The 24,863-nt window shown below is 38.7% G+C and overlaps 1 protein-coding gene across 2 annotated transcripts in view; it reads left to right on the top strand.

Annotated features, from left to right (window-relative positions):
* FAM193A (family with sequence similarity 193 member A) overlaps nucleotides 1-24,863 on the top strand; it is a 78,910-nt gene that overhangs the window by 39,607 nt on the left and 14,440 nt on the right. The window contains exons 4-15 of one of the 2 annotated variants that reach the window (XM_071556934.1): nucleotides 274-440; nucleotides 701-868; nucleotides 2,679-2,913; nucleotides 6,022-6,146; nucleotides 10,307-10,451; nucleotides 14,348-14,425; nucleotides 15,974-16,086; nucleotides 16,241-16,483; nucleotides 18,421-18,574; nucleotides 18,676-18,855; nucleotides 21,762-22,013; nucleotides 23,862-24,060. In XM_071556934.1, the coding sequence (XP_071413035.1) occupies nucleotides 274-440; nucleotides 701-868; nucleotides 2,679-2,913; nucleotides 6,022-6,146; nucleotides 10,307-10,451; nucleotides 14,348-14,425; nucleotides 15,974-16,086; nucleotides 16,241-16,483; nucleotides 18,421-18,574; nucleotides 18,676-18,855; nucleotides 21,762-22,013; nucleotides 23,862-24,060 (2,059 nt within the window). The remainder of the gene's footprint in view (nucleotides 1-273; nucleotides 441-700; nucleotides 869-2,678; nucleotides 2,914-6,021; nucleotides 6,147-10,306; nucleotides 10,452-14,347; nucleotides 14,426-15,973; nucleotides 16,087-16,240; nucleotides 16,484-18,420; nucleotides 18,575-18,675; nucleotides 18,856-21,761; nucleotides 22,014-23,861; nucleotides 24,061-24,863) is intronic. The other variant, XM_071556935.1, reaches the window with a different exon arrangement.

Raw genomic sequence — 24,863 nt, 5'->3', positions numbered from 1 at the left:
TTTAGCTTAGTTCATCGTTTATGCTGAAGTACATAAAGCTGATAATTATAACCAACATACTTTGGTTATTAGAAATGAAACTCTGTATCATTGGTTTTCTCAGTCCATCTATTGCAGTTATTGAGCTTTTGGTAGACAATTTATTTATGCCTGTTGGAGTGTCCTCCCAAAATACCTGCAGCAGTAAGAATTACCACTTCAATATTTGCCTACCTCCTAACATTTCAGATCTTACAAACTGAAGGCTACCTGTTTAATTGGCTTTTCTTTCAGAGTCAAGATTTCCTTTTGCACATGCCTCTTGGAAACAGTGGATCACAGCAGGAATCTGTGGGAGGAGGAAGAATAACTGTTGGTGCACAGACAGTGCCTGCGGCAGATCTGAGCAATTCCTCCTCTTCAGACGTGGAATGCGACTGTGCAGTCTGCAGTGAGCGCAGGTAGGGACGATTCAAACCCAGCAGTGTGGTGGCTGGGGACACACTGTCAGCAGTGGTCTGACTTCTTTGTAGGTGTGTGCTTAAACTCCTCTAAATAGGTTGCCTGACTGTAACAGTAATTTATGAATGGCAATATTTATCCAGTCTCATATTTTAAGCATTTTCAGATATACTTTATTTTCCCCCCCATAACAGTTGGAATTAATACATCTGTGTGATGTTTACAAATAGTGGGTAATTATTTTTGTCTTTATTTGCAGAGAAAATTCAGCAGAGCCTGAACGTGAACCTCAGCAGCTTCAGAATTACTGGTCAGAAGTCAGATACATGGTGCGGTGTATATATCGCCAGGCTGGGACCCCTCTGGCAGATGACCAAGACCAGTCGTTGGTACCAGATAAAGAAGGAATGAAAGAGCTGGTGGACAGGTATATCACTTTGAAGAACAGTAATTCTATTTTGTGCAGGATTTTTCAATGCTAGTTTGAGTGCATGGGAAGCTATTAAATTCATATGCTGTTTGCAACAGGAATATAAATGTATAATTATGGAAGGGTCCCAGAATCTTATTTTTCAAAGGACCTTGAGATGGTGATTATTCATGAGACACTGTTAAGTTGGAATTGCCCCATGTGAAACTCTTACCTTGTAAAACTGAGCTTGCACCTTACTGTAGCTGGAAGAGACTTTATGAAAATGAAAAAAAGAAATATCCATTGATTACTAGATGAGATGGATTCCAAGACAATTTTTTTCTCATTTTAGAAGTCAAAACTGTAGCTTCTCTAGGTGTGAAGCTGAAGATGGGCTCAAGGAGATCCTCAGTGGTGGGTTTTTTGTTTTTAAGAAAAGCATGGCAGTCCTTAAAGTGCTCCAGGAGGATCATCTCAGTTTCTATCTTAATGTGTGGCCAAGGAATAGTTGTTCTTTTTGGTTCTGTATGTGCTTAATATACTGAGGTCTGACCAGCTGTAGTTCTTATGTGGAATTTCTGGTTGAAGCTAAATGCAGGTGAAGTAAAGAAACTTTTGAAAGCTTATACTTATCTAACACTGCTCTTTATAGGACTACACACCTGCACCAGCCTTGATGAATAATTAAATAATCTTCTTGCAGTTCAGTTATATAAATACTAAGTGGGTTTGAAGATGAGTTCTGTACAAGCAGAGCAGTATAGTGTGCCTGCCTGTTAGTCGCACTGTGTTTAAGTGATCAAAACACGCAGCATAGGCTTGGAAATTGAAGGTGTTTAAATGTTGCATGGTGTGTAAGTAATTAGAACTGAATCACGGCTGAAATGGTCACTGATTTTATGCATTTCTTCTTTAATGGAAAAGTTTTGGAAATTTGAACATATGCTGTGTACCTTTCTCACATACTCAGGAGCTTTGTTTGCTCTGGACCTGTTTTTCACTTTTGAGAGAGATTATTGAAAGACAAAGGCAGAAGCAGGATCTCAGAGAAGGAATCCTAAAATGTCAGTAGGATTATTATTCACTCAAGTTCCATATGGTCTCTAAAGTGTGAAATAAAACTGGGACAGAGTTTGAGCAGGCATCAGTGTGTCCAGTTTGTGGTGTTAATGTCATGCAGAACTTTTTAGCAAAGCCAGTCAGTGTAGGTGTTGAAAGTTTGAAAAACAAACACAGGAAAACCCATTTAGGTAGCACACTTTAAGACTGTGCTGTGAACAAGTACTTTACCTTTAAAAGGAAGAAATTCTTTTTCCCCACCTCCCTGTGCTGTACAAAAACTGAGATGAGTTCTTAAACTCTGCACAGACCTTCGGAGTAAAATTGAATTATTAAAGTGCTTCAAAGCAGCCATTGTGTTTAATTCTCCTCTATAGACACAAGTCTGTCACATGGAGAAGTTGTGAAGAAGCTTGTCTGAAGAGTCTGGGTGCCTGTAGGGTTATATGCAAATTGAGCTAAGATTTTAGGCTCACAAGTTGAAGTGAAATAGTCAAGTCCTAAGCCAATCTGTTCTCAGGTGGGAGGCATCCTAGTCCTAGAGCTGCCCTGGGCCTCAGTTCCACAGTGTAGATGTGAGGGCAGGACTGTGTTCTTTGAGATTTAAGGTAGTTCTCTAAACCCCAGCCATTGAGGTATTTTTGAGGAAGATAATAGTTGGTAGCTGCCAAGTATTTCTAGGAAAACGAAAACTGTTGATTACATGCTCTTTTGTGTGCTGTTTTTGTTGTTTGGTTTTTTGATCACAAATATTCTAAAATCACAGGCTTTGTGAAAGGGATCCATACCAGCTTTACCAACGGTTGGAGCAGCAAGCCAGGGAATACGTGCTTGAAATGAAGGTTCGCCTGCTCAGACACTTGTCACTGGGATCGAAAGTTGCATCTACATTAGTGACAGAAGGGCCACCACAGGCACAGCAGTTCATCTCACTCCTACTTGAAGAATACAGTGCACTCTGTCAGGCAGCATGTACAATCAGCGCCTTCCTCGTTACTCTGGTAAGGCTGAGGGAACAGCCTGTGTGCTTCTCCTGCTGGGGGTGATGCCTGCAGGCTGGGTCTGGGCTCACCCAGGGGGCTCCTGTGGCTATAAAATGTAAGGTTCTCGTTGGGAGCATCCTTGGGAACAGGGAGAATTTGAAAATGCAGATATAAGTATTCAGAAGTGTAGAGTGGGCACCTTTTACAGTGACTTGATGAAATTATATTTTGTTTGTAAAGAAAGAGGTGGGTTACACTTTGTGGCACTTACTCCAAACTAAACATTTAAGCAGATTTACAAAATATCAGATAATGCCTTTGAAAATGTGGGAAACACTTCTCTGTTAATCTTTAATGATGTCTTGACATCCATGTTTAAACAACACAGACTTTTATGTGTAGCATTAAGCTGTGTTGTTTTTCAATTTTTCTTTTCACTTACAATCAAGAATGGCTACGTGAAAAGATTTTTCTCTTGCCTTGAAATTACTCTGCTGTGTAATTTATTATTTCTGAAGTTCTTTCTGAAATGCTTTTTTTATTGACTGATTGTGATGTTAGTCTTGGGATTGTATTGTCAGCAAGCAATAGCCTTTAAAATCTCTTCTGGAGTAACTGTCCATCACAACTGAGTAATACAGTAAATGACTTGTGTAGTTCTACTTGTTTAAGGCTTGAGAAGGTTGTTAATCCTGTTCTGCTGATAATCCTTTGTTGGGTGTCCTTATGCTGTACATTCCTTTTCTTGTGCAAACTTTGTGCAACTAGGAAAAAAGTGGATAAACTGGTGAATTTGACTTTTATTGCCAATTAGTTGAAAGTGAGTGTCTAAATTTATAAAGAAAGGAAAAATTAGAGAGTAAATAGACTGTGATGGCCACAGGTGAGGATATAAAATGCAGAGGAAGCAGAGTGTCATTACTGAGGTAGTGCTGTTGGTAAAATTGAGTTGTCAAAGGAGGAAAACATTTCTGTTAAGAAACTTGAGCGTATCTAATGCTTTTTTTGTGTGCTATCAATGCTGTATATTTGCTGTTGTCTGTATTATCTTCCCCAGCTTTATCACTTGGATACAGGTTTGAGGTAACTGCCACCTCCTGTGTATTGGCTGCTTTTAATAAGTCATTCAGTTTCTAACAAGGTGCTTGAGAGGGGATTGGTCTTCAGGTTGATTTGCAGCTTGTTCATTTGAAAAGTGAATGGTTTACAGTACAAATGTTCACTTTCTCAAAGTGGATCTGCCAATAATGAACCCATTAGTGCCAGAATTACACAGCTGATCAGAAATTAACCATTTGATACTTTTTCCCTGGCAATTATTGTGAACGAGTAGTCACAAAAACTTGGTAGGTGTGAGAGATTGAGGGTAACAGCCATGAGAAGACAGAAGATGCTTGAACTCCATAATCTGCCCCTTTTCTGACAAAATTCAAAGTGCAATAAAAGCATAAGAAAACACAAAATATGCTGGATTTTTCTTGTCCTTTTCCTTCTGTAGCCCAGTAAGTACTGAAAACTTCTTTCTACTAAGCTGTGACATTCAGAAATTGAAAGGTGAGAATGCAGGGTACCCTCTCTTGTCATACTCCATTCATTAAATGGAGTAGTATGTCAAGCTTTCAGCATAGAGAGTAGGGTCAGTAGCTTCTTCAGTGTGCATGGATGTTTCCTCTACGATAGCACTTCTGTGGAGGAAGGAATCTTTCCAGCTGAAATACATAAAAGGCAGCCAAGATCTCTAAACTTGGTGCAGCCTTCCTTTTAAAGATAAAAGCTTTGCACAAAGTGCACTGTACAAAGGCATGTAATGCCTTGAACCTGCACCTGTGAGGAACTAATTTCTCAATGAAACTATGAACAGTTGTCCTTCCTTTCAAAGGAGTCCATCTGACTTCAAGAGCAGGAACTAAAGCCTTGTGCCCCACCAGGGAGTGACAGATTATACTGACAGCAGGTTGGAAAGGCTGTGATCAGTCCAGAAGGGCCCTCAAGTGCACGGCATGGCAGCCTAGAGAGGAACACTTCTGGCAGTGCTTTGTGTGAACTGAGGGACAAGGTTTTATGGATAAGTGTTGATGGTTTTGTTTACAGCATAATATGGAAATTCCTTTAGAAATCAACCCATCACAGTGACCTTTGAGAAATTGTTAGAAATTTATAGAAATTTTGTATATTTTGAAGAAACAGCACTCAGTGGAAAGCTACATGTGTCTTGTGCAACTTAAAAAAACCTACCACCCAACCTTCTTAAATAATAATAAAACTTAATTCTTTTTTTGAATACTGATAGTCTCATCTTTAGGTCTGATATGGATTTGTTTGGATATTTTTAACCTATTATGCTTAACAAAGCCTAAGAATTCCAGAGTATTCTAGTGTTTCTGGGTACTGGAGATTATATTGCATAGGGCCCACTTGCTGATCTGAGAGCCACAAGACTTGAATTTAATTCTCTGTGTGGGTGAGTCCTGGTATAGAAAACCTTCATACTGCTGGCTATATATGGGAAAACTTGCTGACTTGAAAAATATATTATACCTGTCATGAATTCTTGTGTTTTGATGATAATAGTTTTAATTTTTAGGCCTTGAAGTTACATAAAATTATATGTTAAAAAATATCAAATACAAAAATATTATGCTTTCTAGAGAAGTAGGCTGCTGGTCTCATCTGTTTAGAAAACTTTATTTTTTAAGCTGTACTTGGGAGAGCTGTTTTCTTGAGTTTGTTTTCATTGTGTATGTGTCTTACTAGGTGAGTTCAAGGAACTGAAAAATAATCAGAGATAGACAATTGTTTGACAAGAAAACCAGAGAATTACAGGTTCAGATCATAAAATACATATTTTGGTGCAGAAATTAATAGGAGCTGTGAACAATCTAGTCTGAATTTTCTTTTTTTTCCCTACTTCATGACAATTGAAAAAAACAAGGAATGAAACTATGGGGTTTTAAGTCATTAAAAATACTTAAATTATGAGTTTCTGGATATTGAAACAGTGTAAGATGTTATCTGGTTAATCCTGCCAGTAGATTGGAAGCTTGACTTCTAAAACAAAGTCTTGCATTGGATAGAATTTTTTTGTTCCCTAACTCTGTCTTGTTTCTGGTTGTTCTATTATTATAGGAAAATGAACATTTGAAGAAATTTCAGGTGACATGGGAATTGCACAACAAGCATCTGTTTGAAAATCTGGTATTTTCTGAGCCACTCCTGCAGAATAGCTTGCCAACACTGGTGTCACAGCTAAGGTAGAGTTTAACTTTTGTTTTGTAATTTAGAGGAGAAATGAAAACCCGTGTTTGCAACCACAATGTTTAAAAAAAATTGTTCTGCTACAATTGAATTACTGAAAATCCTCGTGGCTCTGTGTTGAAAGCCACGTTGTTGGTTGAGCAGCCTGCTGTCATAACTTGCTTGTCAGAATTACAACCCTAATCTGCTTAGTTGTAGGTTTTACCCTGTCAGTGGCAGTGTCCTGTGAAAATACTGATGGTGTGACTGAATGGTGCTGCTCTCCCTTATCATCAGTCATTGCTGTGTCTTTGCAGCTCTACAGGCAAACCAAAGCCTCGTTGCCTTCTGCTCCCACAGTGCACAAAAAGCTTCATTTGGAGTTCTAAGCAATCTTTTCAGTGGAGAAAGCAATATCTTTGTAGGTCTCACGACTTCAAAGCTCCTGAGGCTTTGAGTTGTGTATTTTCTTAGTAGGGTTTCTCTGCTTGTAATTTGTGTACTGGTTAAATGTTTGAGTTTCCTGGGAAAGAGGTATTAATTAATAGAAATTTTATTCTTCATGCTAATTTTCAGCATTTTTACAGTATAGTCATTTATAGTTCATGTTGACCTTTCAGTCTTGTTTCTGATGAAGACACATTTATGCTCTATGTACATGTGTTTTAAAGGTATTGTCTTGGGTGATTGTCCATGGTACAAGAACAGTTTTAGTCTGTCACAAGAGATGTTGCTCACAGTGAATGAAGAAATTTCTGATGAGTTCTCCTTTTGCTAAGAGATACTAGAAAGGGAAAACAAGCAAAGGCAAGAAAGCTTAGTTGTTGCTGGGCTCAGCTAGAAGTCTTAAGGTCCCTCATAAGTTACCCAGTTTGTTTACATGAGGCTGGTTTGGCACTAAAAGCTTTCCTTCTCCAGACAGCTGATTGTTGCTGTGTTCAACAGCATGTTGTTCTGTTGCGGTTTTTGTCAGTGATCTGTGGCATCAGTGGGTATCCTTCTGTCATGTCCATGCTTTCTGACAAGGCCACTGTGAATCTCTTTGCTCTAGAAACCCTGGCTATGTCAAGGCTGTTTATATTGCCTTCATCTCAACAGCTGAGAATGGTCTTAGTGACATTTATAGCCTTTTGCATTGGATTGTTTTCATTTACAAACGATTGTGCTACTGCAATTCAACTCTGAGCAACAGAGGTTGTTACTTTGTTGCTACATTCAGGGCTTACATGTGATGAAGTCAGAATCTCTTCCTACAGGAATTTCTTTGCCTGTGCATTTGTGTTCACTAAGTAGTTTATGTGGAACACCCTTAAACTTACAGTTTTGTCTGGATTGATTCATGTGAGCGTTTTTGAAAGGAGAGGTTCAGCACAAGCTTCCTGTTCCATGATTTCTACTTTATGTAGTGTATGTCTTGTTTTTCTTTGGTAAATGTAGATCATGTCTATTTTCAGAGTCTCATGGGATGTAACTTTTGAGTCTTCTCTTGGTCTTGAAGTGAGAGAATTTTGGTATCCTTCCCTGAGAAGTCTTTCTGGAGGGTAATCTGCCTTCCATCAGAAGCTGGTGGAGAAATGTTTCACCAGAGACCTCATATCATCAGAGGAGAAACAGGGATCAGCCTAGTCCTCTGATCATTTAGTCAGTAGAGAATCATTTGTGTGCAGTGGAGAAGGTGGTGTCAGTTTCTTTACCAAAAAATGCTGGCCTCATTGCTTTCTCTTCATGAAGAAGAGAAATGTGAAATGGTGTTTTGGCATCTCAGCTTTGCTTAGATTTGGGGAGTTCTGTCTTCCTTTCATCCTTTACTAAAATCACTAATATTTTGCACGTCTCTGGCTTTTTCAAAATACGTAGTTGCTGTGCTGTGGTTAGTTCCAGGGGTGTTTATCAGATGTCAGACTAGAAAATATGTTCACATAGGGAGGTTTAAACAGCAGTTTTGTGGGGATGGAGGTTAGTAGCCCACAGGATATCAGCTGTGTCAGTATTTCACATCTGAAACTGGACAGCTGCTCAGGGTAAACTGCCAGGGCCTTAATGTGTTGTATGTTGGTTGGCTGCCTTGTCAACGTCTGTGGCTCGTTTAGGAGCCTCCCTCAGCTGCACAGTCTGCACACCAGCTGTGAGAGCTGTCCATGGCTTAGCAAGAGTTAATTAATCAGCAGGGCTGCTGGGTCAGACACAACATCTCATAAGGCTGTATTTTCATAATCAGTGTTTAAGGAAATCCAGTCCTTTCCAAGGTGAGTGTCTGTTACCTCTGATGAAGATGTCGATATGAAGAGTTTCTTTCTTAGAGGTTAAATATCTTCCATGGGTTAAGATGCTTTTGATTACATTCAACCACTGACGTGCCTCCTGCATTCAGCAGACTGTCTCATTGGGGTTTGGTCCCTGGGCCTGCTCTGTCCTCTTTGCTTTCCCAGAATGGGATGTGACAGTGCTCAGGGTGTTTACACAGCTACAGTTAAATGCTGTTGTCCAAGAAATTACGGGTTCCTAATCAAAACACGTAGGCTTGCAGTAGGACCTTTGTGAAGAGGTACAGCTTGTAAGATCCAGTTACTTTATATGGAGCAGTTCTTGTTAAGTTTTATATATGTGTTACACTTTTTATCACCTTTTTTACTGCAGTCCAGGAATATATCCACCTCTGTTTAAAGGATGGAAATGTTATCTAGATTGTTGCTTTATACTTGCCAGAGTGGGGTGAGAGTGTACTTACTAGTACCGTGCTAACCTTTCCTCAGAATCACAATAAAAAATGAAACTGTAAATGCTGTTCTTTTGCACTGCTAGTCTAAATTTTAAAAAATTAAGTTCTTTTGCTTCTAACTTACGAGCATATTTAAAAAATAATTTGTGCACAAGTGTGTGGAAGAACAGTTCTACTCAGCAGCGTTTTATTCCAGAGTCACTGTATCCCTTGAAACTTTTTTCTACTCTTCCAACTGTGAACTTCCCAAGTTTTAGTGTGCAGAAATGCACCTTTCTTAAGTGGTTGCATTGCAGGTTCTGAGAAAAGCAACAAAATAAAACAAATTTGACTCTATTGGTGAAGTCACACTGACAGCTGTGACTTGTGCTCACTGAGTTGTCTGTGTGCTCAGTTCTTCATTGTATTAATTGTCAAGTTAAAATTAAGGGCTTAGTCCTTTGCCAGATGACAAGGAGGACTGTGGGATTAGGTTGGGTTGGCATCCTGTTGCAATGAAAATCTGTAACAAACCTGCCTCAAATGCTGTAACTCGGCTTAGATACCTCATTTTGAGATGCTTCAATTTTGGTTTTTTTGGTACTGACTCTGACTTGCCACACAGCGTTTGTGCCTCTTTGACTACCAGCCAGTTTCTCCTGAATTACTTAGCAGTAGAAATGTAAATTTTCAGTTTATTTGTGTCAATTGGCAGGTCATTGCAATTCAGTATCCTTTAAATATCCTCAATATCCTTTAAACACTCTTAGAATTTTTTTCTTTTATTATTTCTAAAGTCAATATATTGGGAGTTTGCATATTTACTCAAGAAGCATTTTGATGATGCTGTGCAAAAATGTAGTAGTAGAAAGGGAGGTAAGACTGTCTCCTGTTTCTGAGGCTCCTCACAGAGACAGTGATCAGTGAATGGCATGACCATGTTTAGAATTTAGTGCTGCTCAAGTGATAGTAAATAACTGCTTGCATCTCACCTCCCTCCTTCTGCAGCACTTTTCCCACCTGGAACTCCAACTCGTCTAGTAATCATTTTAGCATTGGCCATGAGAGTTCTGCTTACCAAGCTTGTGGCTTTATTTTTATTATATAACGCTTCAGTAAATAGTCAACATGTATAATTAGCCCATAGAATTTGGAAGGATGACTATATCAAGAAGCAAAATTTGAATAAATATGGCTCGGTAGGTTTGTCATCTGGTTGCTCATGGGGAAGAGGGTCTAGCCATGTGGCACTTCCCACATTCTTGCTATTGTTGGTTACAGAAGATTGCAATAAGCAGTTTGGGGATATTTTTTGAAAAGCTACCAAAAATAGTAGGCAGTTTTGGGACACAAGGAGCTCTGTGGGCCTAGGTGTGTCAATAACTGCACTGTAACAACTCTTTTTTTGGCTGGCAGAACTGAGAAGTGTGACTCTTCAGTGAATGTCTCTTCTGTAACAAGTGCTGTTTGAACTTCTAGGCTGGGAACAACACACGATTCCTGTAGTGAAGACATGTACAGTACCTTGCTGCAAAGGTACCATCAGCTGGAACAGGAAATGGGCCAAGTTGCTGAAGCGTGGCTTGAGTGCCAGAAAAGAATAGATGATTATGTTGATGAGCAGGTAAGAGTCACGCAAACAGTCTCAAGACTGGCTGTGCAGGGAGCAGCCCGTGCAGGGCTGTGCCTTTGGTGAAGAATAGTTTCTCTGATATTTTTATCCAGAGCTTGGAAGCAACAGAGTGTAACTTTTTTTCTTGATGTCATTCATTCACAATAGAAAAGAACACTTAACATACCAGTACTTAGTGCTGATTGTGCAATAGCATCTTTAAAATGTTGAAGCAGATTATTGTGTCGTTATTTAGAGGTAGTCTTTGAACATTTTTTAATTACTTTAGACAGTAAATTAACCATAGGGAGAAAAAAACCAACTCATCCCACAAAACCCTCTAAGCATCCAAAATAACTGCACTAGATGAAATCCAGGGGAAGATACTGCTTTTAATAACTGTTGCGTGTTGCATAGTATGATGGACTGTGTGCTGTTGTCAAAATGGGAAATCCAGTTTGTCTCAATACACAAATATTTGAGGCCTCTGAAGCTGTGCATTTATAAAGTATATGTTCTGATAGCACAAATTCAGAGGAATCAGCTGTTTCAGAAAATAATCATGCTGTTGTGCTGACTCCTACACTGATTAGAGCTTACTTCTCAGAAAAATAGCTGTTTATTTTGCATGTGGTTTGTTATATTCTTCGAAGAAAATTTCTCATGCTTTTTGTCTCACACTCAAAGAACCTAATTTTCTTAAAATCCTCACAATAAGACTTCAAATTCAATTTAGTTCAATCTTAAGTGTTCTGGAAGAAAAAATGTCTTGGAAATACCTGAAGGTGGAGGATTTTAAAGAACATCTCTTCTGTTTTGAAATTTTATGAGCTCGAGGAATTTGGAGATCCAATTTGAGATTCAGTAATGCTGTTTTACTTCTGTAGATGACAAACGTATTTTAGTCTTACTGTACATCATAAATGTCCTTCAGAAGCTGTTACCTAAGGGAACTTTCACCATTAATTCCAGTACCTTCAAGATGGAGACAAGACATAACTAATTTTATTTTTAGAGATTGTTCTATATTTGGGGACTGCATCTGTGAGCTATCAGTTACAAAGTTTTCTCGTGGTCTGGCAGATTTTGTGCACCTAAATATTTGATTGCAGCTCAGTAAAATTTTATTATCTCACATTTTGTGCTACAGAAATAATTTTCCCCGTGGTATCAGGGTGTCATAGCTGTCTGATGCTGCCTCTCTAGTAGGAAAGGAAGCCCAGTTCATTTCACATTATTCATGTGTTTTTTAAGAAAATGGCATTTCTGTAGAGTCACATCCATACCAGGCATCTGGCTGGTGGTTCTGCACCATGCCACAGTGAAGTTCTTAATTGATTTTTATGTGTTTCTTTGCACCAAATGACCATGCAACTGCCACAAGAACTGTGTTATGTAATTTTTTAAATTTGCTGAGGGAAGCCCATATCCTGATGCAAACAGACACCCTTCTCCCTGTAGGGGAAACTTAACATGGTGACTTATTTCCTGATGACCAAAAATACCTGCAAGGGGTAGGTGGGTAGAGGTAATGACTTGAAAACTTAAATTTTGGAGAAGATACTGATATTTGTATTTATATGTAGAAAAAAGCATTTTCACCATCATGCTTTAAACCCCATGTTGGTGGTAACCTGTGATTGTACTCTCTTGCTGAAAAATACATCATTTAGTATGAGCATCATACATGAATTCGCAGTGATACTTTTGTCAGCACGGTAGAAATCAGAAAACCCCACTGCTATAGAAACTGGATCTTAATAATGAACATGCACTCACTATTTGCTTGCCTCTTGGCTTAACAAAATGGTGAGGTTTTATTGCTAGTGTTTGAAAGGTTAGAAGGGAAAAAAAATTTAAGAATGGTTCTCATTTATCCTCTGTGGAACTACACCCAGAACTGTAGACAGGGCATCAGTGGAGATAATTAATGGACTCTCCTACAGTGTGTTATGTTACTTGTTCTTGAGAAGCAAAGTTAATAACTTTTACAAGCAATACAAGCAGCAGTTTAAGGCAGTGTGAGGCAACCGTGTCATGCACAGACATGTAACTTAATATGCTGCTGTACCACGTGTGTGCACTGTAATAAAATCTGGAATAAGGATTCTTTCCTATCAGCGCCTGTATTCATCACTGGTTAAATCTGAGGAAGATCTTGGGAGTATCTGGCATTCGAATTTACCTCCCACTCCCTGGAAGAGTTCTTGGGCATGATGCACGTGGTTTGTATTGCTGCTGACCCGCTCTGCCCAAGTAAATATTCCTTGGGGAATGGGAAGAAGGGAGAGAAGTGATTTTTCTATCATGGATCAGTAGCTTATGATACTTGCAGCCATGGAGTATTGGAAAGGCTGCAAAGTCAGAAGTAGGAAATGTTGAGTTCCAGCCCCTGTTCCCGTTAATAGCCGAGTACCAACACTCGCTCTGTGCTGTTTGCTGTGACAACTCCTGGGCAGGCTCGAGCAGGCAGCTCCCAGTTAATGCACTGGCTGTTTTAAACATCGTTCTCTGGCAATAAAACTCTTTTCTTACAATGGGTGGTGAGTGTAGGTATCTGTCTTTGATGGTGAGGACTCAGCTGGGTGCCAGGGCACCTAAACCAGTGAGTGTTGCTGGGTTTAAATATAGCTCAGGGATTCTCAGAAGCTGATACTGCACCCAGGATGAAATTTCGGATGTTGCTGGCCACAGGCTCTGCAGTACCCTCTCTTTTTTTATAGTTGTTTTTTTTTATTAGCCACACACGGAAATGATAAACTCTTTTTTGGTGGTAATGTAACCTCACTGGAGCAAGAGAAATCAAAATCCAGAGTCATAGTTAGAATATGAAGCTGATTGTTTCAGAAATTAATTAGGCAAAGTTTTACCCCTTAATACTGTTCCAGATCCCCATCTTAGAATTTCGTTTTCCTAAGTTAAATAATGATAATAGCAACAATATACTTAGCTTAGTAGTAAGACTGTAACCTTTTGGTCAGTTTCTGGAGGCATGCTTTTGAAAAAGAAAAAGATCATTTTGAGGAAAAAGAAAAGATTTACAATGGTATAACGTAATGCCTCACTAACCTGTTTTTATGAAGCAATTTGTTATATTCTATAAGATGGTAGGGTTTTTTTGTTTTTAGTTATTTATTAGGTAAATGAAAAAAAGAACTGTGAAAGATAATCTTAGGTAGTTGTTTTTTCTCACTGATGAAGTAGTGCTGTTAAAATGTTGTGAGCTACAACAGAAGGAGCTTTGTTCTTGCATTTTGCTGTGCTAAAATTTATGGAAACTTCTGCATTCTGTCACAGTCTGTTTACTAAATCAGAAAAATATAATTTGTATCCAAAAAGTTAGGGCTCTGTGTGCATTTTTGATGATATGATTTGAGAGACAAATAATTATTAAGTATTTTTCCAGCCTTAAATAAATCAAGGGGCATGAAGAACTGAGGAATAAATGTACTAAATAGTGTTAGTGTAGATCACTACTTTTGATTCTTTTGACTCTTGGAGAGATTTGTTCTACATGTGGTACGTCAGGGTTTTACTTGAGCCTCTGTTGAGGCCTTGCCAGAAGTCCTATCTCTAGATTTTAATAGATTTTAATGGATCTGAGAAGTTGAGTATTTAATGCCAGTTATGTTTTATTGAAAATGTTATGCACATATTTAATGAAAAGAAATATTAACCTAAGGAGTAACAGTGGGAAAATCAAACTGAGAAATAGTGTAAGGGAATATGAAATCTTATGTTTAAGTGACTCAAATTATTAGCAAATAAAATAGACTTCATATTGACTAAGTGTGTAAGTACTTGCAAAGTAGTATAGGTAAGCCAGGTTTAATGAAACTTAGATCAATTGATAATAATGTAGGTTTTCTATTGTTAAGTCAATGAGTTTTCCTTAAATTCTGTTTTAGATGGCAATGAAAACAAAACAACGCATGCTAAAGGAAGACTGGGAATTTTTTAAACAGAGACGTTTTATTGAGGAGCAGGTAGGATTTTTTTTTGTTATACCATCCTAAGTTACACCAATGCTACACATATATTTGTAAGGTGCAAGCGAGTGTAGTGTAGTATATTGTAGTAGTTCTGTGCAGTCCACATCTGCAACTAAGCCAGGCATGAAATTTGATCAGCCAAAACACAGAAAAGTAAGATCCAGGAAGAGTAAGTAGAAATATGTAATCTCAGTTACTACAAGGTAAAAAGATAAACACCATAGTTTTCGGATTGAATCCCAGGTGTTTAAAATCTTTATACAAAAAAAGCGAATTTTTGCTGCCTTAGAGTGGGATCCAAAACAGCCAATACATTGAGTGTGGAGCTGTCTTAATCTCCAGGATAGGGGGAATATGGTGTTCAAGAGTTTGACAGATTCCTGTGTGTGTGCCTGGAGTGTGAGCCACAGTACCAGATCGGATGATTCCATCTCTTGGGACTTTGGAGAAGGCTCCTGTATCTGTTTTGTGGGGAAAGGGTGAGCAGAACTATATTCCCTATTTAAAGCTGTAACCAGAGAGGAACCAGTAGAACTTGCTACCTTATTATCCAAGATCTGTTTAGGACTCAGTAGTCTCTTCTCCAGCCCAGAAGTGCTCAGGTGTGCATCATGCTTTCCATAAGAGTACGGTAGGCTTTGGATGGAGTCAGCTCTGGATGGAGAACCTCTCCCTTCCTGTACCAGTATGTACAAAAAACCCACCAGGCCTGAGCCAGAGAGAGTATGGCAGTACATTTAATAAACTTAAGCTTAAATTGCCAATGCCTCAAAGCAGTCATCAGTAAGCCTGTGTTAACAATGTTTTTAGAACATCTGGTATACAGGTCTCCTCTGAGGACTCGAGGAAGAATCCTCTTTTTCCTTGATCCTAATTGGCCTTAAGTGAGCTCTGAGACCATGGCTACTTAGGCAAGGATCAGGTCTGGGCATCTATAGAGGTGGGAGCTCAGGTACATCCTTGTTTAACCTAAGGCTGTAGGTATCTAATGAAATTAGGTGCCTTCAGGATTAGCCCTCTGCCAGGTGGGGATTATTTGGATTGTATTTTTTCACTAATGCAGTCAGGTCCCTTCTTGGGCTGCTACTTGGTTACTTGACTCTATCACATTGTGGCTACAAAATTAGTCCAAATTCTTTTTTTTAAGCTAAGGGTGAGTTTGCTTTCTCCATTTGTCAGCAGCATCCTTTTGTACATACCATGAAACAAGACAAGAACTGCTCAAGTTCAGAATGTGTCAGCAGAAACACTGTGAGAGGTGTGTGTACAAATGGGTCAAGGAGATGGACTTGTCCTCTTTGCTATTTCATAGGAGAAACATGCTGTATTTGAAGAGTATCAGTGCCAGATGTTTGTTGCTTGTAACTTTGAACTTCTTCCTTTTTCACTCATGATCCAAATGGAATTATTCCGAATTATTCTGCTTTTACATTGTTTTGCCCAAAGAACCCTTTTTCATTGTGTAACTTGTCATTATGTGCTGTTGAATTTTTAATGGACAGACTTGCACTACTAAAACACTGCCTTTGCCATTTACTTCAGCTTAATAACAAGAAAGCACTAGCTGGGGAGAACAACTTCACAGACACAATGAGACACATGCTGTCATCACGTTTGAGCATGCCTGACTGCCCCAACTGTAATTATAGAAGAAGGTGAGCTGCTGTTTTTAGTTTGGAATCATAATAAATCATTACTTTCTCATTCAAGGAAAAAAGAAATAAAATATTGTAACAAAGAATGTGGTTATTTTAAATCAATACTACTTAAACAAGCTTATAAAAATCTGTAATCTTAATTCTTGAACAGATGTACTTGTGATGACTGCAGCCTTTCACACATTTTAACATGTGGCATCATGGATTCTCCCATAACGGATGATATCCACATTAACCAGCTTCCACTACAGATTGATTCTGCTCCGGATTATCTGTCCGAGATCCGCCCACCCAGTATGTCTTCAGCAAGTTCAGGATCAGGTTCCAGCTCGCCTATTACAATTCAGCAACATCCCAGGCTGATCCTTGCAGATAATGGTTCTGCACCAACTTTGTAAGTTCTTTTTCCTGTTTTCATTGTTGTAGCGAATTGAACTTTAGCAGGCAAGTGGCATTGGCAGGCTATCATTATGTAATGCTAGTTTTGTCTCAGAAAATTATGTAATAATGGTCCTGTGTTCAGCCAACCACAACTCCAGGGCTCTATGCATGCTAACACATTTATATATATATAAAATCATGTGAAGTTCTTAAAAATTTCTGAAGACACTGACTTAACAATATTGCTAGAAATGTGTGTGGTGTGTACTTTCCTGCTTTGTGATTACAAGGACATCAGATATGATCTACTTTAGACCATCATTTTAAAATACCACATTTTCCTAGACTGAGCAAGGGCACTGGTGTTCTTTTCTTTGAGGGATTGTCATTTCATATGAATCACTTTAGTTCCAAAAAAGCCTTTTTCTGGCAGACTCTTAGGATTGTGTTGAAGTTGTGTTAAGTGAGTCTTGCATTAAAAATTATTGTCCCTATCAGAAGTATCTGCCACCCCCTTATACTCTGATCATGAAGACCATCAGATTTGAGATATTAGTCTCATGGTAAACTTCTGCCCTCTCATAGTTCTGAAGGGTTAAAGCTGCTTGATGGGCTGGCTGTTAAACTTGGCATGGGTACAGCTAACCAGGAGCCTCCTCTGTCATGTGATACTCTGAAGGAGTATTTTAAAAAAACCAACTTGGGTATTGGTGGGAACACCAATGAAGTCGCTGCTGTAGGCACAGTCAAGGAAATTTGCATTAGTGTTCCAGGCTAATGTGGTGTGATGCACAAGGACAGTGCAGTGTGTGTGGTGTTTCTGCTCACTGTCACTCACTAAAGTTCCATTTCCTCTAAGTGTTTAGCTGCTGCTATCAATGGCTTAATCTTCCATAACAGGACTTTAGTTTCTCCGTTTGGGGAACACTTGAAAACAGATTTTGTGGTGGTATGTTTAGCTACATATTCTTAAGCATGTGCTTTGACATTTCTATAAACTCACTGGTTTTGATGCTGAAATGACAGAAATTGTTCAGTTTGTCTCTTCAGAAGCTAGTTTAGTCGAACCCAAGTATTATTTACTGTAAGATGCCTATTTTTAGGGAAATACCACTGCTCCTTGGGGAAGTGCCATTTTATGTCTCATACTATCTGCTGTGTTTCATTCCTTTATTGCACATTTGAAATATGCCTAATGGTGCCATCATGTAGTTAAATTTTGGCACAGTATTTTATGGAATGCAACAAGATAGTGTGTACAGTTTAAGAGCTCTTCTAAGAGCTCTGGATTGTTGTAGCAACATGAACGAACCAATCTTTGCAGTATTTCCCTGCAGTGAGTGATTAAACATGCATATGCTTTTACAAGCTAATCTGTATGGCAAAAAATTCCATGAAGTTTTTTAGAGCAGATTCTGAAAAGTGTGCAGGTGTGGGGTTGTCTATGAACTAGTTGCTTCTGAGTTACTGTGATGTGTTCACTGTTCCCTACTTGCTGATTTGGCATTTAATGTGTGGGAAAAGTTGAACTTTATATTGTATTTTTTTCCACGTCACAATTTTTGTAAATTAAATCATTGGCATAAGGTTATTTTCATCAAATGAAAGCTCATCCATATCCTGTAATTATTAATTCCATAGATTCTTGGTCAGAAAATGGTGGTAGAAAAATATTTTACTGAAACCCAGCAGCAAATTACATTTTTGATTGAGTGTGTGGTTGGGGCATGTGACTGCTGCGTTCAGTGGGGTTTTATGGCAGGGTGCTTGATTTTACTTGCTCAAGAAAGTAGGTTCAGTTGAACAGCTTGGAAGACCATCCTGTGACTCCTCATAGGAACATTTATACAAGGGATGCCCTTAACTTTATTTCATTTTGGCATTCTGGCTGCTTTCACTGTAACTGAGGTTACTGAGCCCTGTGATTTATTGAAGCCTCTTTCCCCGCAGTGGGAGCGATGATGAAGATGTTGCACCGTTATCAGCAAAGTTTGCTGATATCTACCCGCTGAATAACTACGATGATGCAGAGGTTGTAGCCAACATGAATGGAATTCACAGCGAGCTGAATGGTGGAGGTGAAAACATGGCGTTGAAGGATGAGGTACATCATTTATAGTGTCCTGTCTTCTCCTGGCAGTTGGATGTGCTCCCTGGAGAAAGGCCTGTCCTCCGCCCCCATGTTAATGAGCTAATGTTGTCCAGTCTCCTCAGGTGAGCAGCACGAGCAGCAGTTCCTCAGAAGCAGATGATGAAGAAGCAGATGGGGAGAGCAGTGGTGAACCACCAGGGACTCAAAAGGAGGAAGTGTCTCTTGGAAAAAGGGCATTAAGGAAAGATGAAACAAAAATGGATAGCCCACCACCTTCTTACCCCAGTCAGCAGGTAGAGTCATCTAAAAGCAACCCTTGTAATAAATTAATTTCTGAAATGTGGTGGTTGACTATGACATCTACATCATCAATTATTTCTTTAACTTTTAAAAAAGACTAAGTTATCAGTAGGTAAGTATGACACATAAAATATTTTTCAACTAATTGTTTTATTGTCATGGCAGATATCTTCCTTCAGTCAAAACCTGAAAAACATTACGTCATATTGAAGGTGGCTTCAGTAAAAGGGGAAAAAACTCCTACCTGTATGATTCAGAAACAGCTAAGAAGCATTTCTGTTTGGAAGGTTGACCTTGGTCTTTGCTAAATATTAATGTTATTTGAAATTAGTTGGGGTGGGGTTGGATGTTGCAAGTACTTAGTTAACACATATTTTTTAATATTATATTTGCGGGCTAACTTTTCCTGTGGAAACCTTGAGTAATTAAATCTACTGCGTGACTTAAGTCGTGGGTATTGGTGTGTGTGATTTTTTGTTTGTTTTTAATGGTTTAAGATTATTAAGCTCTTGACTGTAAGGTCACCAGACCACCCAAAGGACCATGCCTAGATTGGCTGCTCAGCCAGAGTGGTGTTTGGTTTAACAGCTGAGCACCAAAGCAGAGTGTCTGATGGATTTGTTTTTGTGACTGTGTGACTTTTAATCTGAGTTACCCCACAGCTACAACAGAGGCTCACTGCTTGGAGGGACAACATCGCTTTTATTTCTTACTGTGCAAAAGAATCCACATTGGTGCACCTTTGAGAGCTTAGGCAACAGTCATCTCCCAGTAGATGTTCTCCTGTGGTTAGGATGTTTGTAAGACCTTCCATTGGAAGTATTTTCTCATCTGTTAAGAGTGTTAAGCTGATTTTCTTTCAGCAAGTTTTTTGAGGGGATTTTATGTGTATGGCTGACCAGTGCCATAATACTTAGATGGGGTGAGACCTCTGTCAGACTAGTTTGAAACCAGTGAAGAGATTCAGCATTTATTGTGGAAAAGCAAATGAAATTATGTAAGTCAATCTACTTGCCTTAGGGAAGCAAACTAAAATGCAACATAAAATGATGGATTTAGCCTTTCACTTTTTTATTTTCTTTATGGAAAAAGGATTTTCTCAGAATTATTCTGAGGAACTCATAGTGCCTTTTTTTTTTGATCTTCTAATCAAAACTGAGCACTGTGGTGTTGTATTTAAGTGATCAATTTCAGTGGTACATGCCATGTGCATTTGAGATTTTTTGGCATTGTCTCTTGGGATTGCTCATGTACTCAGTATCTCTGTGTCCTTTGGATTCAATTTCACTACCCAAAATATTGTCAGAATTGGGTTTTGAGTCTCATCATTCTGTTTGACATTTTTTTCCATTTTCATTTGTTAGCAGGTTAGTAGTGTTTTGGGTTTTTTTGTAAGAAAGTTTGGGGTTTTTCTTCTTTGTTTACCAAATTATTTCAGTCACTGTATTTGGTTTATAAAATGTTTAGCTCTTAAATATTATATGAACGGCTGTAATGCTTTTAAGTGGTAATGAAGAATTAGTTGCTGCTGAGAGGAGATCATAATCAAGAAGAGTATCACCTGTCAATTCTTTTCTATAAAGATAATTAGCTGATGTTACATTTTTGGAAAAATGTGTACTACTGTATTGCTGGGAAAAAAGAGCAATTGGAAAGTGGTTCTGTTCTTGCTTCTGATAGAATTACCTTCCAGTGAAATATTAGGTGACAGTGACAGCAGAAAGTACTGAGCTGAGAGAGGGAAATGGAGTTGCTCTTTACTGGGCTGCTGTTCTTCTAAAGTCTTAAGTCCTTTAGAGACAGCAGAGGCTGATGACACCTTGAGATCAGTAGATGTTTCTTGGAAGGTGCAGTTGGTGCAATTATGAAATTTTTCCTGAAAAATGTCAGCTCCACACAATCACAGAACCGTTGAGTTTGGAAAGGACTTCTAAGTATAACCTAGACCAGCCTTCCTGCTCAAAGCAAGGTCATCTGGAGAAGGTTGGTCAGCACTGTGTCCAGTTGAGTTTTGAATATCATCAAGGATGGAGGCTGCAGAAATGTTGTGGATAATAGTGTTTAACCACTCTCACAAATAAATGGTTTGGGTGGAATTTCCTATATTTGACTCTGTGCCCATTTCTTCCTGTCCTTTCGTGGTTTACCACTGAGAGGAGTCCACCTCTGTCCTCTCTGCTTGTCTCTTCCCCACCCAGTATGGGAGCACACACGGGTAAGATCCCCGAGTCTTCTCTCTTGAGGCTGAACAGTCCTAGTGATCTCATTCTCTCCTTGTTTGGCAGATGCCCCAAGGCCAAAATCACCTTTGTGTTCCTTCTCTGTACTCACTGCAGTGTGTCTCTCTCTAGTACTGGGGAGCCTGGCACCAGCCTCACCAGTGCTGAGCAGAGTGGAAGGATTGCTTCCCTTGGCACATGCTGGTTGTGCTCTGCCTAATGCAGCTTAGGACTGCTTCCAACTTTATCAGCTAATCAACCTTATCACTGCTTCCTACATGTACTTTTTTTCCATATGCTTGAAAAGTGACAGAAAACACTAATCCAATTTGACTTTTTCTTTGTATACTGGGGAATTAATTTCCTAGTAATGATCAAACACTGTCAAAGCTTGTATCAGTATTTTGTATGAGTCTTTTGCTTGTTGTCAATGATAGTGGACATTAAATGTCTGGATAGTACGAAATGCTGTCAATTTTTAGGATATTGATAACTAAGGTAAAGATCCTTCACTGGGCTTTTACTTCACTACAAGACTTTTACATTGGTATTAGACGAGAGAATTCTGTGGATGCTCTGGAAATATTAATTGATGTATCCAAAATGAAATAATGATTACTAAGTTTTTATTGTCTGTTGAATAGATTGAATTTATTAATTTTTTGTTTGTTGTTTTACAGGCTGATCAAGGTCCAAATGCTTGTGAATGTCATGTTTGCAAACAAGAAGCCTCAGGACTAACAGCCTCTGCACTTGCGAGTGGCCGGCTGCCTGCTGGCCACCAGTTCATGAATCCTGAAAAACCTGCACATCCCGCTCTGCATCTTTATCCTCACATCCATGGACATATACCTTTGCATACAATTCCTCATCTGCCTCGTCCACTTATCCACCCCACCTTGTATACTGCTTCTCCCTTCACACACAATAAGGTAAGCCTGACAAGGGGTTGGGTGAATCCTCATCCCGGGAAAATACGTCTGAACAAACCAGCGTGCCTGAGAATCTGTGAAAGTTGCTTTAACTTGTGGTTTGTTTATAGTATTACTTTCAGAAAGAATAGTGAGGTGTAGGGAATAAGGCAGGCTCAGAAGTGGTGGAAGGTTCATACAGAAGGGCTGAGGGCAGTTTTTGTCAGGAAATAAATTTAACTCATCCTTACTGTGATTAGAAGGCATGTTGAGTCAAATGAGTCTTGAATGGTGGAACCACTCATGGGACTTTAGTCAGTGTTATAGGACGAGTTCAATCTTCATTTTATATATATTAGAGGTCAAAATTTAGTATTCCATTTTGGCAATAATATTCTGGAATTTGTAGTTCTGTGCTTAGAGAGAACTTGATTTTTTGCAGGTTCTGCAAAATTCTTATGGCCTTAAACTTGTAAGTAATAAACAAGAGAAAGATGGGGAACAAGAACTGGGACCAGGTGACAGTTTTTCAAAAGTATGAGTCAAAAACAAGAGTTACTGTTAATGTGATGTTGTTTCACACACTGTTTAACTCAGTTGAACTGTGGGCACTGCTGAAAGGAGCAAACCCTTTGTCATAGGTACAATTCCTGTTGTCTCTCTTTGATCTGATCCAGTGATCCTGTGGTTGCAAGGAGAGCAGGCTGGTTCACCAAGGTCACTGTTACTGACTCTTGCTGTCCTTCTTACATCCACTTTGGTTTTCCCTGTCTTATCAGTGTCCCTTCCTTACCTCTGTTTCGGTGTGCCAGCAGCAATCACTGCTGTTCTTCTGAAACCCTGTTAAGTGGTTTTTTTGCACCATGTATACAAATTTTCTTTAATGCAGGTTATTCCAGCCCCTCCCACCTTCACCATTAATCAGATACTGAAAATCTCTCTGTATTAAAAAAATAAGGCTGGCTGTATAAGTAGTTTGTTTGGCCATGTATAGACTTTCACATCTGAAATGTCACTGGACTCAACTGGTATTTTTAATATCTATATCTACTTCTGTGTGGCTTTTCATTGCATCAAATCTAGTGCAAAAATAGAATAAACACTCTTTCCTTGACTTTTATAAAGGTAACAGTAATTGAATATAATGTTTGCATTGCATGAGGTCTCTGGGAGAAAGTTACATTTTAGAATGTGAATAAACAGTTTCAGGCAGAAGAAATGGGGTGAGCCAGAAAAGTTTGCCTCTATAAAACAAGAAAGTGTGTACTCCCCACCTTTTTGTTTCTCTAGTTCCTTCTTAAAATGAATGGGTGTATTCCTTGCCTGTTACGTCAGGAACCTGTTAATACTTGGTAATGAGAAAAGCAGAAGAAAATAATCAACTTTTATGTTTTACGTGTTTTATTTCTTCTTCTCTTGCCTGTATTTTCAATGCTGAAGTGTTTGTAATCCCTTTTTCATAATTGTCTAATGTGGTACTGATGGTCATGTCAGAGAGCATTGGGTTAGGCAGCTGGGGCTTTGAAAGGTAGTAATTACTGACAAGTTCTACATTCCTACAAATACTGGGTTTAATTATATATTAAGTCAAGTATTTTTGGATATTTGGGTATTTTGTATTCATCAGTTAGCTCTCTCTAAAAGCAATGTTTGTGAGTATAAAGTACATATACATTGCATACAATCTGTGCAATATTTTATCTGCATTAATAATCAACAAAGCAGCTTTTTTATCATTCTTGGAAATACTGGTTATTATGCTTTTTATATGCTTTTCACAATTAAAACAGTATGATTTGAGTATTGCTCTTGGAGTGACTGTGTAAGCAAACAGAATATTAATGAGGAAAATACTCCTTATTTTTGTAGGCATTACCGCCAGCTCCAGTTCAGAATCATACAAACAAGCATCAAGTATTCAATGCATCTCTCCAAGATCATATTTATCCAAGCTGTTTTGGGAGCACTCCAGATTGGAATAGCTCTAAATTTATAAGTCTTTGGGGTTCAGAGATGATGAATGAAAAGAACTGGAATCCTGCTACATTTTTGCCTGACACAATTCCTGGTGAGGTTTTGTTTCTACTTCACACTGACGAGTTAAAAGCCTTGTGTTTTATGGGGTTTTTTTCAGGAATGGTAGGTTTCATCATGGTTTTATAAGATGAGATTCTGTCAGATTTGCTGCCACTTCTACTCCAGTGGGGCTGAAAATTGAAAAATAAATTTTTATGTACCAGGGAGAGAAGATGCTAAAGGCAAAAGAATAGTGTGCTATTTTTCACCTGTGGTCATTGTAGAGTTATGTTTGTCTTCAGAAGTTTAGGATTGCAGAGAAGTGGGAAGTGAGAGGAAAGTTAAATAACTTCTAGACTTCTGCCACAAAGACCTACCCTGTTTCTGCTGGGTAGCAAGAGCACTGGTACATGGTACTACATCTTCCTACTTAGAATGCACAGAGATAACTGCATTGTCATTCAAAAAGGCAGAGGCATAAATCAAGGAAAAGATTAATGTAAGCCAGGAAGCATTTGGAAATGCTAATGGTTAAAGAGAAAATACAGAGAGAGAAATCTTTCATTCACATCTTAGCAAATATTAAAATACCTTTTTTATTTCATTCGACTCGTATGGAAAAGGAAGTTTGGGGTTGTGTTTTGGCTTTTTTTTCCAGACTGATGTGCTGCTAACTTGTGTCAGGCTGCTACAGTGATACTTAAAAAGAAAGGCATTAAAAACATCCAGAAAACTTCCTCAGTAGGATATCTCATCCATTTACAAACACAGTCATGGGTAGCTATTCCAACAGATGGGTGGTGGCAGATTGGAGTGGAAGGTCTGTCACAAAGGTGTTACTGTAGTTAACTGGAA

The sequence above is a fragment of the Pithys albifrons genome, chromosome 5 (genome assembly GCF_047495875.1).
Source record: "Pithys albifrons albifrons isolate INPA30051 chromosome 5, PitAlb_v1, whole genome shotgun sequence".
NCBI classification, from domain to species: domain Eukaryota; kingdom Metazoa; phylum Chordata; class Aves; order Passeriformes; family Thamnophilidae; genus Pithys; species Pithys albifrons.
The sequence above is the reverse complement of the archived record's forward strand: the minus strand, read 5'-3'. Positions and strand labels throughout refer to the sequence as shown.